This window comes from Lithobates pipiens, unplaced genomic scaffold, assembly GCF_037356315.1.
Source record: "Lithobates pipiens isolate NorthernLeopardFrog02 unplaced genomic scaffold, aLitPip1_a1.2 Scaffold_23, whole genome shotgun sequence".
Classification (NCBI taxonomy): Eukaryota; Metazoa; Chordata; class Amphibia; order Anura; family Ranidae; genus Lithobates; species Lithobates pipiens.
Window position 1 is genome coordinate 21,129,720 of NW_027507785.1, and position 17,243 is coordinate 21,146,962.

A 17,243-nucleotide genomic window follows, 5' to 3' on the forward strand; every position below is an offset into this window, starting at 1 on the left:
TCTGCACGCTATGAAGCTCCCATTTGATGCACCGGTGTTAGTAGAATCTCATGTCTGCAATAGGGGTTTGGATGGATCTGTCTAATTTTCACAGCTGGTTGAAGTAATCTGCAGATTGCTGTATCACAGGATGGTCCATGTATGTGTCTCTTCTGATATCGGTCATGCAGAATACCATCATCTTCCTCCGCTTCTCCTCTTTATAGTGGGAGCTGCACACAGTAGGAGGTAAATACATTTCTAGACTTGGCCGGTGGTTTCCAATGCAGCAATGGCCAACTCCGAGTGGTTCAGATGCTCCATGTCAGGAAACTGTGGAGGCCAGGGCTGGACTGGGACAAAAATTTGGCCCTGGATTTCATCCAGACCGGCCCACTTTGACAGGTCTCACCCATGCCGGCCAAACCCGCCCCCTTCTCTTGTAATTAGAGAATACTCCCCCTCCTGGCTATGACACATGCCCCCCCCCCCACTAGGCAATGGCACATGCCCCTCCCACCAGGTAATGACACGGCCATATGAAGCACAAGGGGGGAGGTAGGAGCTTCACATCAACATTTTTCCATTGATGATGAAACATGTTGATGTGGAGCCCCGCCCTCCTCCCCTCCCCTCCCTCCCCCTTGTGCTCCACATGGGGGGCATGTGTCATTACCTAGTGGGGGGGCATGAGTCATAGCCAGGAGGGGGAGTATTCTGTAATTACCGCTCTCATGACCAGGCTGCAGTGATGTGGAGGTGCAGGATGTTGGGAAAAGGGCACTCCCCCTTCCTGGTAATGACACATGCCATCCCGCCTCCTCCTTGTAATGACAGATGACCCCCCCTCCTTCAAAAGCCCCCCCCCCTTTAGATAATCACAGATGACCTCCTTCTCCTGTAATTAGAGGTGCCTCAGGTGCCTTTGGTTAGCTGATGTTTCAAGTGGAGAGCATTTCAGCGATTTACTCTACCCATTGTGGTGTTGCTGGCCGTATAGCCATCATCTCCTTACTTGGAACAGCCATTGTCATTGCGAATCTCCTCTTTTGGGGAGGGGGCCAGAAGCCCACCACTCCTAGCACAACTCCCCCCCCCCCCCCACCCCACCCCCCCACCCCAATATTTCCCCTCCTAGAACAAATCTTACCTGTTCTTCCTCTCCTAAAACAAACCCCCCCCCCCAATATTTACTGTCCCAACTGAAGTTGGGTCCTGCTGTTACTCAGAACACTTTGCCTCACTGTGTTCTGATTAGTCAAGATTTTCGCACGTGCAGGCGCAGTTACAGGTGCAGGCATGCTGTGGAAAGAGAAGAAAAGGATTGATTAGTGGATATAATAGGACTTTTATAATAGGACTATCAACTTTCAGTTACATAACAGACAGCCTGTCACTTCTGCAATACTTCTCAGTATAGGACCTGGTTATTTATTTTACATATCAGGTCGGCCTGATAGGTGGCTGAGAATTCAGCCAAAGGTATAGGAACCCTTTCTACATGTTCATTCAGTGTCATTATTACCTTAAGAGTATAAACATCAAAAGGGGAGGATGTTATTTACTAGGGGTCATGAGGGAAGACCCTTAATGGATCCTCGACACCTTGACCAGGCTGAATAACCATTGCTGAGAAACTAGAACATTTCCTAATCACTATTCCTACCCTTGGAATAAGCGATAGTAGAAGATTCGGCCATCGCCAATCACCTATCCACCACCAATTCACAAGGAAAGATGCATTCATTACAGATCTCCAATTTAACACTGGACAACTTCTTATCAACTGTAATTGTGACCCCCCCTCATGAGGAAGAACGACCTCCAACTATCCAGAGCTCTTTGTTCTTCTTTCCTCTAGTCCTAAACTGCTACAGTTTGTGAGAGACTGTATTGCATATACCTGGGTCTTTCCTCAGCTATTTAACTATGTAACTACCTAAGCAGTATAATATTACACGGTACTTACTTTCATGCACGACTTCCACAGCGGTCCCAGAAGTAAAATCATGAGTACATTGCAGCAACGAGTTTTCTTGGTGGGTTGTTTTACAGGACGTGCGGTGCAATTACAGCCCAGAAAAATTTTTCTCCATTTCTTTTTTGTAGTCTTGACTTTTTTAGACTTTTCTTTCCCTTCACATTCTACCGCTTTACTTTTTTCCCCTGTACTCTTTTCATTTCCTTCCGCTGCACGCTCTTCACTTTCTTCCCCTGCACGCTCTTCACTTTCTTCCCCTGCACTTCCTTCACTTCCTTCCCCTGCACCTTCAACGTCTCTTCCTTCCCCATCATTTGTTTTAGTGTCACTTTCTTCAATGACACTTTCCCCCGTGCATTTGCTTCCTTCCCCCATGCATTTGCTTCCTTCCCCCGTGCTTTCTGCAACGTCACTTCCTTCCCCATCATTTGTTTTAGTGTCACTTTCTTCAATGACACTTTCCCCTGTGCATTTGCTTCCTACCCCCGTGCATTTGCTTCCTTCACCCGTGCTTTCTTCAACGTCACTTGGACGGGATTTCTTTCTCTCTCCTAGCTCATTCAGCCGGATGTTTTTCGCTTCGTTTACTTCCTTTTTCTCCTCTCTTTCCTGTGCTTCCTCTTTCCGCTTCTCTTTCATTTCCTCACCTGGCCCTGTCTGTTTTATCTTGCCCAGCTCACTTGCCTGGAACGTTTTCCCTTTGTCAGTTCCACTCCTCTCCATTTGAGCCTATAGGGAAAAAAAAAAACAAGGTGGTAAGTAGAAGTACAGATTTGTCACTCTACCCTTTCTTTAAAACAGAGTTCCACCCAAAAATGGAACTTCCGCTTCAAGTGATGGTGACCCCCTGACATGCCACATTTGGCATGTAATTTTTTTGGGGTAGGAGCGGGTACCCTGTTTTTAGAGGCACCCAGCTCCCACTTCCTCCCCTGGTGCCGGAAAGGAAGTTCACCTCTCCCCCTTCCCTGCAATCTTCTGGGACACGTCACGGGTCCCAGAAGATTGCCCAGCCACACAGTGCGCTGCTGTGAGTGGCGATGCATACTGGCATATTATGCCTTTTTACATTGCAGGGTTTTAAAAAATATATAAAGGGGTTGTAAAGGTAAATATTTTTTCACCTTAATGCATTCTATGCATTAAGGTGAAAAAACACCTGACAGTGCCGCCCCCCCGTTATACTTAATTGACCCCTCGAAAGTCCTGCGTTGGCCCCGGACGTCCTCTTCGCCACTCAGCCTGCCCGCTGATTGGCTAGAGTAGATGGATTGAAAGCAGCGCAGCCATTGGCTAGTGCTGCTGTCAATCACATCCAATGACGAGGTGCGGGGGGCGGGGCCGAGTGATACAGTGAGCGGCTGTATCACAGGAGCGAGCCCGGAAGTGCTTCTCACCATGCGAGAGAGTTCGCATGAACGCGAGACGTACTTGCAGGTGGAAGCCGAGACAGCCGCCGAGGGACCCCAGAAGAGCAGGTTCGGGGCCACTCTGTGCAAAATGAGCTGCACAGTGGAGGTAAGTATAACATGTTTGTTATTTAAAAAAAATGGAATGCATTAAAGGTGAAAAACCTTCAGCCTTTAGAACCACTTTAACTATAATTAAATCAGGAAGGTTGGCAACTCGGATGCTCTTGAATAAAAGTACTTTATTAGTTACATGGGCACACGGGTACAGGCTATAAGCTGGCACGTTTCGGCTAAGAAGCCTTCATTAACGCTTTGATGAAGGCTTCTTAGCCAAAACGCGTCAGTGTAGAGCCTGTACCCGTGTGCCCATGTAACTAATAAAGTACTTTCATTCAAGAGCATCCGAGTTGCCAGCCTTCTTGATTTAAGTATCGTATCTGTGGGGCCTGAACGTCCTGGCTAGAGCACCGGATCCCAGTCCATGGACTTTTATATTAGCAGTGGAGCTGGGGTGACAATTTGTTTCTCACTTTAACTATAACTACCTAAGCAAAAAAAGCCCATCCAGCACTCAGACCAAGGAACTACACCCAGGGGCCGTGGCACTTAATGATTTCAGCGATGTCGCCCTCCTCAGACCGGGCAATCTTCAGAAAAATGTAACAACATGTACAAGAGGGTGCAAATGCCTAGTGGAGGGGGTGGGCAACCTCGGCCCTCCAGCTGTTTTGAAACTACAAGTCCTATGAGACATTGCAAGACCCTGATAATCACAGGCATGACTCCCAAGAGGCAGAGGCATGATGGGAATTGTAGTTTCACCACAGCTGGAGGGCCGAAGCTGCCTACCCCTGGCCTAGCGCATCCCCTCCAAAATCATTTTATTTAAATATCATATAAAGTAATATACTTACAAAAGCCTTGACAAAAACAGCAATCCAGAAAGTGAGATCGGCATCACGACCGACGCCACATCATGAAGGAACTAACGCGTTTCGGGGGACAGACCCCCGTTTCAGTGCCCATCTCACTTGCTGCTATTGTCTAGCTTGATTCTAATCTGCTTTTTGAGTATATTACTTTATTTTAAATAAACAATTTTGGAGGTAATGCACAAGGCGCACGTGCCCTCTTGTACACGTTTTCATAACTACCTAAGCATTATAATATTATGGGATACTTACTATGCTGGGCTGGCTGTATGTAGCCTTCTCATCACTTCTGCTCCCTATTCCTCCTTGTTGCACTTCAATTTCTGCTCTTTCCTTCTCTTTTGTTTTTTCTACCTTCCCCTTGGACCCTCTCTGTGAATATTCGGAACCAGCTGAGATCGCTCTACTAAAGGACACCACTCCAGATATGGTACGGGAAGCGGTTCGCATGTCGTGTCCTTTCTTGCCGAGATCTTTGCCTTTCTGGGCTCTCTTGACTGGCACAGCCTCTGTCGGTTTCCTGCCCTTTACCGCAGCCACTTTATTTCTCTTCTCTTGGAGCTCTCTCTCTTTCTCTCTCTCCTTTTCCTCCTTCAACCTCATTTCCGTCTCCCTGAGTGTCCACCCAGCTTTGTCTTTCTCCCGTTGTCTCCTCCTCCTTGCTTCCCTCATCCTCGCTAACTCCGCCCTAACCTTGTCCGCTTTTTCTTTCTTCTTTTGTAACTCCTCCTTAGACTGATACACTTCCTCAGTCGGATACATCTCCTTTCCGTTTTGCATTTTTACCTAAAAAAATAAATAAAATATGGTGAGTTGACGTGAGATAGAAAAGTTAAAGTGGAACGCCGCTCAAAACTTTTTTGTTTAAAATTTTAGATGGGGAGGGGAAAGTATTTCCAAATATTTCTAAGGTTCGTTATTTTCGGTGAAAATTATATTACACTTTTTAAAAGAGTCACTAATCAGTTGGTGACTTAGCTATTACAAAAAGTTTTAAAGGATCTAAACAAAAAAAAACAAAAAAAGGGGGTGGGAATGAGTCGGAGCAGGTCTACTCTCCCCCCCCCCCCCCAGCATTTAGGCCCCATCTATAGTATTTATGCATATTAAAGTAATGTTTGTGCTCAGGAGGTGTGTAAATGGGGCACTTTGGTGACTATGTCTATATTGGGTTTACACCAGTGGTGGCCGGTGCTTAATATATTGGGGGGGGGGGAGCGGTAAACGAATTCCTACCCTCCCCACAACGTGAATGTGGCGATCGAACCCCCGCAACCCACGGGAGACAGATGGGAATGCAGTGATCGACCCACCCAACACCCCCCCCCCCCCACCCACATGTGGAAGACAGAAGGGACGGCGGCGATAAGGGCATTACCTTTGTAGTCAGGGGGAATGAAAAACCGGCCCGTCGATTAACCTCAATGGGGAACAGGAAGTGAGTCCTGCGACACGATTGGTCAGGGAGTCCTAAGACTCCCTGGCCAATCAGGTCACAGGAACTGAGTACTGATTGGCTGAGAGGAGACTCAGGAAGACAAAAAGCGAATATTAATTCACTATTGCCACACAAGTGGGTGAGCTCACCCTTTTTTTTAGGTCAATTAGAGCTTTATGCTCTAATCATGTGCTTCTAAAAAAACAAAAAAACAACACCCCACTGAAAACCATGCGTCCGGCATGTAGATTAGGGGCCAGAGCATTGATGGGGGGGGGGCTGAGTCCTGCTGCCTGTATCAATAGACACAGCAGCACTCAGGAGTAGTGATGGACGAACTTCCGACGGGACGTTTCGCGAACGCGAAACGCGAACGGGCACAAACGTTCGCGAAAACGACCGTTCGCCGCGGGCTCCATTGACTTCAATGGGAGGCGAATTTCGCAAACCTTTAGGTCGAATTTGCGGCCACGGGGTAATTATTAGGGGGTAGCACGTAGTCCCACCACCTGGACAATAGCATAATACATGTATGAGGTGAATTTGGGATCGATAACTACAAGCATTTTTTTTTTATTTGGGAAATTGTTCTGACAATTCAGGACTATGGAGCTAATGAAGGCAATGGAGGAGAGGGAAGGTCAGGGACCAGGGTAGGCAAACAAGAGGGTGCAGGAGATACAGAGCACTGACAGCAGCACCGTAATACAGAGCACTGACATCAGCACCGTGACATACAGCGCTGACAGCAGCTCCGTGACATACAGCGCTGACAGCAGCTCCGTGACATACAGCGCTGACAGCAGCTCCGTGACATACAGCGCTGACAGCAGCTCCGTGACATACAGCGCTGACAGCAGCTCCGTGACATACAGCGCTGACAGCAGCACCGTGACATACAGCGCTGACAGCAGCTCCGTGACATACAGCGCTGACAGCAGCTCCGTGACATACAGCGCTGACAGCAGCTCCGTGACATACAGCGCTGACAGCAGCTCCGTGACATACAGCGCTGACAGCAGCTCCGTGACATACAGCGCTGACAGCAGCACCGTGACATACAGCGCTGACAGCAGCTCCGTGACATACAGCGCTGACAGCAGCTCCGTGACATACAGCGCTGACAGCAGCTCCGTGACATACAGCGCTGACAGCAGCTCCGTGACATACAGCGCTGACAGCAGCTCCGTGACATACAGCGCTGACAGCAGCTCCGTGACATACAGCGCTGACAGCAGCTCCGTGACATACAGCGCTGACAGCAGCTCCGTGACATACAGCGCTGACAGCAGCTCCGTGACATACAGCGCTGACAGCAGCTCCGTGACATACAGCGCTGACAGCAGCTCCGTGACATACAGCGCTGACAGCAGCTCCGTGACATACAGCGCTGACAGCAGCACCGTAAGCAGCCCCAGGAGGAAGTCAGCACAGCACAGGGATGGTGTGATCCCCTCATAATAAGAACCCCCAGGAGGAAGTCAGCACAGCACAGGGATGGTGGGAGCCCCTCATAATAAGAACACCCAGGAGGAAGTCAGCACAGCACAGGGATGGTGGGAACCCCTCATAATAAGCAGCCCCAGTAGAAATATGACACCGCTCAACCTCTTCAAAGAGGAGGGTAGGGGCATATAGTACGGTGTGCTTTTTTGGGTCAGGGAAGTGAGCCAAATGAATTAAGAAGGTCTGTGTGCTTGATTCCAAAAATTGTTTATAGACATATACATGGTCTACTGATCACATGTGTTGAATTCCTCCGAGATCCATGCCTCATTCATTTTTAGAAATGTGAGGTAGTTAACACTGTGGTGAGCTAGGCGAGTACGCTTATCGGTCACAATCCCCCCTGCTGCGCTGAACGTCCTTTCGGACAGGACACTGGATGAGGGGCAAGCCAACAGTTCGATTGCAAATTGGGCAAGCTCTGGCCAGAGGTCAAGCCTGCCCACCCAGTAGTCTAGGGGTTCATCACTCCTCAGAGCGTCCACATCGGCCGTTAACCCAATGTAGTCGGACACCTGACGGTCTAGGCGTTCCCTGATGCTGGATCCGGATGACACCTGTCGATGGGTCGGCTGAAAGAATGACCTCATATCCGAAGTCACCAACACATCTTCAAACCGGCCTCTTCTTGCAGGCGCTGTTGGATTGGTACCCGCAAATCCTTCTCTGGGAGTGGGAATTGCTCCTCTGCCAGCGCACGCAAAAGCAGAATGCAGCATTTCTCGAAGCAAGGCCTGGAAGTGCTGCATTCTGACAGCCCTCTGCGACGGCGGTAACATTTCCGCCATTTTGTGTTTGTACCGGGGGTCTAAGTACGTTGCCACCCAGTACTGGTCCTTGACCCTCATGCTTTTTATACGGGGGTCCCTATTAAAACACTGGAGCATGAAGGCCCCCATTTGCACTAAAGTGGAAGCGGTGTGGTGGCCTGGCTCCTGCTCATCATCCAGGATAATGTCGTCCTCTTCATTCTCCTCTCCCCATCCTCGCACAACAGGGATCCCAGAAAGGTTTAAAGCATGCTCTTCTTGCTCCTGCTCATCCGCCCCGGCACCATCCTCCTCTGACTCCTCATCAGACTCCTGTTGTTGACTTGTCTCAGATAGAGTAGCCCCCCCTGGGAATTCATCCAGCATTGCGACTTCCTCATCTTCCCGCTCCTGCTCCTCCACAGCCTGATCAATGACACGACGCAATGCACGCTCCAGAAAGAAGGCATAAGGTACCATGTCACTGATGGCGCCATGGCTGCGACTGACCAGTTTGGTGATCTCCTCAAATGGCCGCAGAAGTCTGCATGTGTCGCGCATGAGCAGCCACTGGCGCGGTGAAAAAAAACCCAGCTCCCCAGAACCGTTTCTTTCGCAGAGTTCATACAGGTAGACGTTAACTGCACGTTTCTGCTGGAGCAGCCTATCAAGCATATAGAAGGTTGAGTTCCATCGCGTCGGGCAATCGCAAATAAGACGTCTGACCGGCAGATGGTGTCGCCGCTGAATGTCAGCAAGGCGAGCCATGGCCGTGTAAGATCTTCTGAAATGGGCCGAGATTTTCCTTGCCTGCCGCAAGATGTCCTGGACCCCAGGGTATTTGACAAGGAATCGCTGCACGACCAAGTTTAAGACGTGTGCCATGCACGGCACGTGCGTGATTTTGCCCTGTTTCAATGCGCTAAGCAGATTGGCACCGTTGTCACACACCACTTTACCAACTGTCAAATTGAGCGGTGTTAGCCACTCATCTGCCTGTGAACGCAAAGCTGAAAGGAGTGCCGGGCCAGTGTGGCTCTTTGCTTCCAGGCACAACAGACGCAGCACGGCATGGCAACGTCTCACCTGGCATGTGGAATAGGTTCTGGGGAGCTTGGGCGGTGCAGTGGAAGAGACGCTAGCAGCGGAAAAGGAGGAGGCAGCTGAGGAGGAGAGGGAGGAGGATGGAGTAGGAGGAGGAGAAGAAGAGTCAGGCCTGCATGCAATCCGTGGCGGTAAAACCAAATCTACACGGGTGCCACGGGTTACATGCTTGACGGCCGTCAGAAGGTTCACCCAGTGGGCAGTAAAACTGATATACCTTCCCTGCCCGTGTTTGCTAGACCACGTGTCTGTGGTCAGATGTATCTTGGCACCGACACTGTGTGCCAGAGATACATTCACTTGCCGCTGAACATGGCCATATAGCTCTGGGATGCCCTTCTCTGAGAAATACTTCCTTCCTGGGACCTTCCATTGTGGTGTTCCAATGGCCACAAATTTGCGAAAGGCCTCCGAGTCCACCAGTTTATATGGCAGTAGTTGGCGGGCTATGAGTTCTGACAAGCCAGCCGCCAACCGTTGGGCAAGAGGGTTATCCGGCGTCATCATTTTTTTACGCTCAAACATTAGGCCCACGGAAGCCTGCCTTTTTGCAGAAAAATGTGAGCTTGGCGTGATGGAAGGTGGAGTGGAGGACAATTGTGAGGAGAGAGGAGAAGGAGAAGTAGAAGACGAGGCTGGACGGTGAGAGCCTGCAGTGTGGCTTTGTGTGTTCCGTTGCTCCCACTGGGCTCGGTGATGGCTGCTCATGTGCCTTCTTAAGGCGGTCGTCCCTAGGTGAGTATTGGGCTTACCGCGACTAACGCGTTGACTGCAAAGATTGCAGATGGCAACGCTATTGTCAGCAGCGGACACGTTAAAAAAAGCCCACACTGCGGAGCCATGTGCCGGTGTCCTGGGAGCGCCAGATGTGACCGTACATGGTCGATGACTCGCTCCTGATACATTTGCAGTCTGCTTTGTCCCTGCTGTGCAATGTAAGTCATTGCTGCTTCTCCTCCCTATCTGCTGGTCCATATCTCCCTCTGAACTCCCCTCCTCTTCCTCTCTTGTGGGCACCCACGTGACATCACTAGACACGTCATCATCAACGTCACCTTCCCCACCGCTATAAGTAGAGTAGGCAGCAACACCGGGGACCAACCTCCTCCTTGGGCTGATCTGGGTACTGGCGTCAGACTGCTGAGTAGCGCTTGTTGCTACCTCCTCTTCCTGATCCAATACCAAGAGTGGCTGCGCATCAGAAATGTCCTCTTGATATGGATCGGAAAATAATTCCAGTGACTCAAGCGGAAGGTATGTGGTGGTGGTGGTGGTGGTCGTGTTGTTGGTGGTAGTGTCTTTGGGGGTGCACATAGCAGAGAGTGAAGAAGAGGGTGCAGATCGAGAGGATGAGGAGGGTGCAGAAGAGTAAGGCTGAGCGAGCCACTCAACCAAGTCTGGTGCATCCTTTAAAGTAATTGAACGCACCTTCTGCAACTTCCCACTTTGGCTCAAGCCTGTTGCTCCTGCCCTACCCCTACCACCCCTGCGGAAGGGCCTGCCTCTTCCTCTGCATGTCATTTTTTAAATGACCCTGTGACAAAACTCTTAGTCCCTATACCGCTGAAGGACTGCTGCAGTATAGGTGAGCGGTCAGCAGTGGTGCACGTCAACCCTATCTATTGTGGACCTATAGCGGTCCTTACAGAACAGCAGACTGTACCGCACTCAAGCCTATGTACCGTAGCACCCTATACCAAGTTACCAGTCCTTATAAGAACTTTTGTGGACCAAGCAGGTTGTGTATTAGTGTTTAGCAGACTGTACGTCAGTCCCTATACCGCTGAAGGACTGCTGCAGTATAGGGCAGCGGTCAGCAGTGGTGCACGTCAACCCTATCTATTGTGGACCTATAGCGGTCCTTACAGAACAGCAGACTGTACCGCACTCAAGCCTATGTACCGTAGCACCCTATACCAAGTTACCAGTCCTTATAAGAACTTTTGTGGACCAAGCAGGTTGTGTATTAGTGTTTAGCAGACTGTACGTCAGTCCCTATACCGCTGAAGGACTGCTGCAGTATAGGGCAGCGGTCAGCAGTGGTGCACGTCAACCCTATCTATTGTGGACCGATAGCGGTCCTTACAGAACAGCAGACTGTACCGCACTCAAGCCTATGTACCGTAGCACCCTATACCAAGTTACCAGTCCTTATAAGAACTTTTGTGGAACAAGCAGGTTGTGTGTTAGTGATTAGCAGACTGTACGTCAGTCCCTATACCAATGAAGGACTGCTGCAGTATAGGGCAGCGGTCAGCAGTAGTGCACGGCAACCCTATGTATTGTGGACCGATAGCGGTCCTTACAGAACAGCAGACTGTAACGCACTCAGGCCTATGTACCGTAGCACCCTATACCAAGTTACCAGTCCTTATAAGAACTTTTGTGGACCAAGCAGGTTGTGTGTTAGTGATTAGCAGACTGTACGTCAGTCCCTATACCAATGAAGGACTGCTGCAGTATAGGGCAGCGGTCAGCAGTAGTGCACGGCAACCCTATGTATTGTGGACCGATAGCGGTCCTTACAGAACAGCAGACTGTACTGCACTCAGGCCTATGTACCGTAGCACCCTATACCAAGTTACCAGTCCTTATAAAAACTTTTGTGGACCAAGCAGGTTGTGTGTTAGTGTTTAGCAGACTGTGCGTCAGTCCCTATACCGCTGAAGGACTGCTGCAGTATAGGGCAGCGGTCAGCAGTAGTGCACGGCAACCCTATGTATTGTGGACCGATAGCGGTCCTTACAGAACAGCAGACTGTAACGCACTCAGGCCTATGTACCGTAGCACCCTATACCAAGTTACCAGTCCTTATAAGAACTTTTGTGGACCAAGCAGGTTGTGTGTTAGTGATTAGCAGACTGTACGTCAGTCCCTATACCAATGAAGGACTGCTGCAGTATAGGGCAGCGGTCAGCAGTAGTGCACGGCAACCCTATGTATTGTGGACCGATAGCGGTCCTTACAGAACAGCAGACTGTAACGCACTCAGGCCTATGTACCGTAGCACCCTATACCAAGTTACCAGTCCTTATAAGAACTTTTGTGGACCAAGCAGGTTGTGTGTTAGTGATTAGCAGACTGTACGTCAGTCCCTATACCAATGAAGGACTGCTGCAGTATAGGGCAGCGGTCAGCAGTAGTGCACGGCAACCCTATGTATTGTGGACCGATAGCGGTCCTTACAGAACAGCAGACTGTAACGCACTCAGGCCTATGTACCGTAGCACCCTATACCAAGTTACCAGTCCTTATAAGAACTTTTGTGGACCAAGCAGGTTGTGTGTTAGTGATTAGCAGACTGTACGTCAGTCCCTATACCGCTGAAGGACTGCTGCAGTATAGGGCAGCGGTCAGCAGTAGTGCACGGCAACCCTATGTATTGTGGACCGATAGCGGTCCTTACAGAACAGCAGACTGTAACGCACTCAGGCCTATGTACCGTAGCACCCTATACCAAGTTACCAGTCCTTATAAGAACTTTTGTGGACCAAGCAGGTTGTGTGTTAGTGATTAGCAGACTGTACGTCAGTCCCTATACCAATGAAGGACTGCTGCAGTATAGGGCAGCGGTCAGCAGTAGTGCACGGCAACCCTATGTATTGTGGACCGATAGCGGTCCTTACAGAACAGCAGACTGTACTGCACTCAGGCCTATGTACCGTAGCACCCTATACCAAGTTACCAGTCCTTATAAAAACTTTTGTGGACCAAGCAGGTTGTGTGTTAGTGTTTAGCAGACTGTGCGTCAGTCCCTATACCGCTGAAGGACTGCTGCAGTATAGGGCAGCGGTCAGCAGTAGTGCACGGCAACCCTATGTATTGTGGACCGATAGCGGTCCTTACAGAACAGCAGACTGTAACGCACTCAGGCCTATGTACCGTAGCACCCTATACCAAGTTACCAGTCCTTATAAGAACTTTTGTGGACCAAGCAGGTTGTGTGTTAGTGATTAGCAGACTGTACGTCAGTCCCTATACCAATGAAGGACTGCTGCAGTATAGGGCAGCGGTCAGCAGTAGTGCACGGCAACCCTATGTATTGTGGACCGATAGCGGTCCTTACAGAACAGCAGACTGTAACGCACTCAGGCCTATGTACCGTAGCACCCTATACCAAGTTACCAGTCCTTATAAGAACTTTTGTGGACCAAGCAGGTTGTGTGTTAGTGATTAGCAGACTGTACGTCAGTCCCTATACCAATGAAGGACTGCTGCAGTATAGGGCAGCGGTCAGCAGTAGTGCACGGCAACCCTATGTATTGTGGACCGATAGCGGTCCTTACAGAACAGCAGACTGTAACGCACTCAGGCCTATGTACCGTAGCACCCTATACCAAGTTACCAGTCCTTATAAGAACTTTTGTGGACCAAGCAGGTTGTGTGTTAGTGATTAGCAGACTGTACGTCAGTCCCTATACCAATGAAGGACTGCTGCAGTATAGGGCAGCGGTCAGCAGTAGTGCACGGCAACCCTATGTATTGTGGACCGATAGCGGTCCTTACAGAACAGCAGACTGTACTGCACTCAGGCCTATGTACCGTAGCACCCTATACCAAGTTACCAGTCCTTATAAAAACTTTTGTGGACCAAGCAGGTTGTGTGTTAGTGTTTAGCAGACTGTGCGTCAGTCCCTATACCGCTGAAGGACTGCTGCAGTATAGGGCAGCGGTCAGCAGTAGTGCACGGCAACCCTATGTATTGTGGACCGATAGCGGTCCTTACAGAACAGCAGACTGTAACGCACTCAGGCCTATGTACCGTAGCACCCTATACCAAGTTACCAGTCCTTATAAGAACTTTTGTGGACCAAGCAGGTTGTGTGTTAGTGATTAGCAGACTGTACGTCAGTCCCTATACCAATGAAGGACTGCTGCAGTATAGGGCAGCGGTCAGCAGTAGTGCACGGCAACCCTATGTATTGTGGACCGATAGCGGTCCTTACAGAACAGCAGACTGTAACGCACTCAGGCCTATGTACCGTAGCACCCTATACCAAGTTACCAGTCCTTATAAGAACTTTTGTGGACCAAGCAGGTTGTGTGTTAGTGATTAGCAGACTGTACGTCAGTCCCTATACCAATGAAGGACTGCTGCAGTATAGGGCAGCGGTCAGCAGTAGTGCACGGCAACCCTATGTATTGTGGACCGATAGCGGTCCTTACAGAACAGCAGACTGTAACGCACTCAGGCCTATGTACCGTAGCACCCTATACCAAGTTACCAGTCCTTATAAGAACTTTTGTGGACCAAGCAGGTTGTGTGTTAGTGATTAGCAGACTGTACGTCAGTCCCTATACCAATGAAGGACTGCTGCAGTATAGGGCAGCGGTCAGCAGTAGTGCACGGCAACCCTATGTATTGTGGACCGATAGCGGTCCTTACAGAACAGCAGACTGTACTGCACTCAGGCCTATGTACCGTAGCACCCTATACCAAGTTACCAGTCCTTATAAAAACTTTTGTGGACCAAGCAGGTTGTGTGTTAGTGTTTAGCAGACTGTGCGTCAGTCCCTATACCGCTGAAGGACTGCTGCAGTATAGGGCAGCGGTCAGCAGTAGTGCACGGCAACCCTATGTATTGTGGACCGATAGCGGTCCTTACAGAACAGCAGACTGTAACGCACTCAGGCCTATGTACCGTAGCACCCTATACCAAGTTACCAGTCCTTATAAGAACTTTTGTGGACCAAGCAGGTTGTGTGTTAGTGATTAGCAGACTGTACGTCAGTCCCTATACCAATGAAGGACTGCTGCAGTATAGGGCAGCGGTCAGCAGTAGTGCACGGCAACCCTATGTATTGTGGACCGATAGCGGTCCTTACAGAACAGCAGACTGTAACGCACTCAGGCCTATGTACCGTAGCACCCTATACCAAGTTACCAGTCCTTATAAGAACTTTTGTGGACCAAGCAGGTTGTGTGTTAGTGATTAGCAGACTGTACGTCAGTCCCTATACCAATGAAGGACTGCTGCAGTATAGGGCAGCGGTCAGCAGTAGTGCACGGCAACCCTATGTATTGTGGACCGATAGCGGTCCTTACAGAACAGCAGACTGTAACGCACTCAGGCCTATGTACCGTAGCACCCTATACCAAGTTACCAGTCCTTATAAGAACTTTTGTGGACCAAGCAGGTTGTGTGTTAGTGATTAGCAGACTGTACGTCAGTCCCTATACCAATGAAGGACTGCTGCAGTATAGGGCAGCGGTCAGCAGTAGTGCACGGCAACCCTATGTATTGTGGACCGATAGCGGTCCTTACAGAACAGCAGACTGTACCGCACCCAAGCCTATGTACCGTAGCACCCTAGACAGACCAAGTTACCAGTCCTGATAAAGAGCTTTGTGGAACAAGTGAGTTGTGAATGATTAGCAGACTGCAGCAGAAGGGCAGCAGTCAAGTATAATATTCTTTCTATATTTGGAAGAAAGAATATTATACGTGTACAAGCCTATTACCGTACCACTGATACCAGTCCTGAAAAGAACCTTTGTGGAACTAATAGTAACAGCAAGTCTTTAAAATTATCCTCACTGCCTGACACACTGCTTCCTGCCTGTCCCTATACAAATTGGCAAAAAAGAGTAGGCTGGAACGATTAGCTGGAACAGCTCTTTTGTGGACCTGATAGTAACAGCTAATGATGATGATGATGATGATGATGAAGAAAGACTAATCTGGCTGAGCTGTCCCTAAAATAGCAGCATACAGCGCTCTGTCCCTTTATCTAAACTGACAAAAGAAACTCAGGCTGCTGACCTAACACCTATACCAGTCCTGAAAAGAACTTTTGTGTACCAAATAGCTAGCGTTTTCTCTGTCCCTACTCCACACAGGATCCTTTCCCTACAGTGACAGAAGAAAGAATGTAAAATGGCCACCGGATCGGGTGTATTTATAGGTTAGGGGGAATGTCCAAGTGTCCATGAGCTGTCATGTCTCAATTGGTTGTCCTGTAACACATGATAAACGTGTCACGAAAGGTTAAAGTTCTTGTATACATTAAACACGTAAGTCCGCCGGGGCGAACGACGGAAAAAGGCGTTCGAACCCGCGGACGGCGAAAGTCGGAAATTCGCCGCGAAACGACCGCCGGGCGAACCGTTCGGCCATCACTACTCAGGAGCGAGCCTGCACGGGCGCCCCCCCCCCACATGGAATGCGGCTCTCCATGGGGGCACTCGATTAAGAGGAGGGGCCAGGAGTGCCGCTGGGGGGGACCCCAGAAAAGGAGGATCGGGGCCACTCTGTGCAAAACCCCTTCAAAGAGCAGGTAAGTCTAAAGGAACCTTTACAATCACTTTAACATTAGTTTGTTTTTAGCTGAACTTCCACTTTAAGAAAACAAGACAATTATACAATTTTATATATTAAAGAGCACATATAATAAGGGTACAAAAAGATACTTACTGATTAGATCTGTCTTGACAATAAATTTAGAATCTAACTCTGAAAATTTTTTTCAAACGCTCAAAATAAGTCTAGAATAACTCCTAAATCTGCAGAGAGAAAAACAAAACGATTAATTTTTTTTCTTTTACTTTAAGGGGTTGTAACCCTATAAAAAAAAAAACTATATATATATATATAAAAACATTTTTATGAATGTGAGCCTATATACACAAGACTATATATATATATATATATATATATATATATATATATATATATATATATATATATATATATATAATACATGAGACTATATATATATATATATTATACATGAGACTGTGTATATATATATATATATACATACAGTTTTATGAATGTGGGCCTATATGCACGGGACTGTGAGATATATATATATATATATATAAAAATAAAAATAGACAGAGAGCTCCTGTTCCCTTATAGCAGATTAAACAGTACCGTTTTTATAAAACGATTTACAGAGCAGGTCTGGTAATAGAATTACTGCCCATAATCTGACAATCGCGGTGATACCTCACATGTGTGGGACGATCGCTGTTTGCATTGAACGGGGGGGGGGGGGTCACTTAAATATTTTTTTTAAATTTCATTATTAATTCATTTATTTTTACACTGCTGCTTTTAAAATGTACGCCTTTTTTGTAGCCGTTTCACGCCCATGCGCAATTTTAACGCATATTTTATATTTTACCAAACAATTGGG

At 48.6% G+C, this 17,243-nt stretch overlaps 1 protein-coding gene across 1 annotated transcript; it reads right to left on the reverse strand.

The window, feature by feature from the left end:
* Positions 1-1,133: 1,133 nt before the first annotated feature.
* On the reverse strand, positions 1,134-16,607 carry LOC143927263 (uncharacterized). The gene is made up of 4 exons (XM_077451267.1): positions 16,517-16,607; positions 4,557-5,090; positions 1,949-2,689; positions 1,134-1,281 (listed from the first exon to the last, which is right to left on the reverse strand). Exons 2-4 carry the CDS (start codon positions 5,082-5,084, stop codon positions 1,234-1,236), a joined length of 1,317 nt encoding a protein of 438 aa, XP_077307393.1. The 5' UTR covers positions 5,085-5,090; positions 16,517-16,607; the 3' UTR covers positions 1,134-1,233.
* Between the last annotated feature and the right edge of the window lie 636 nt (positions 16,608-17,243).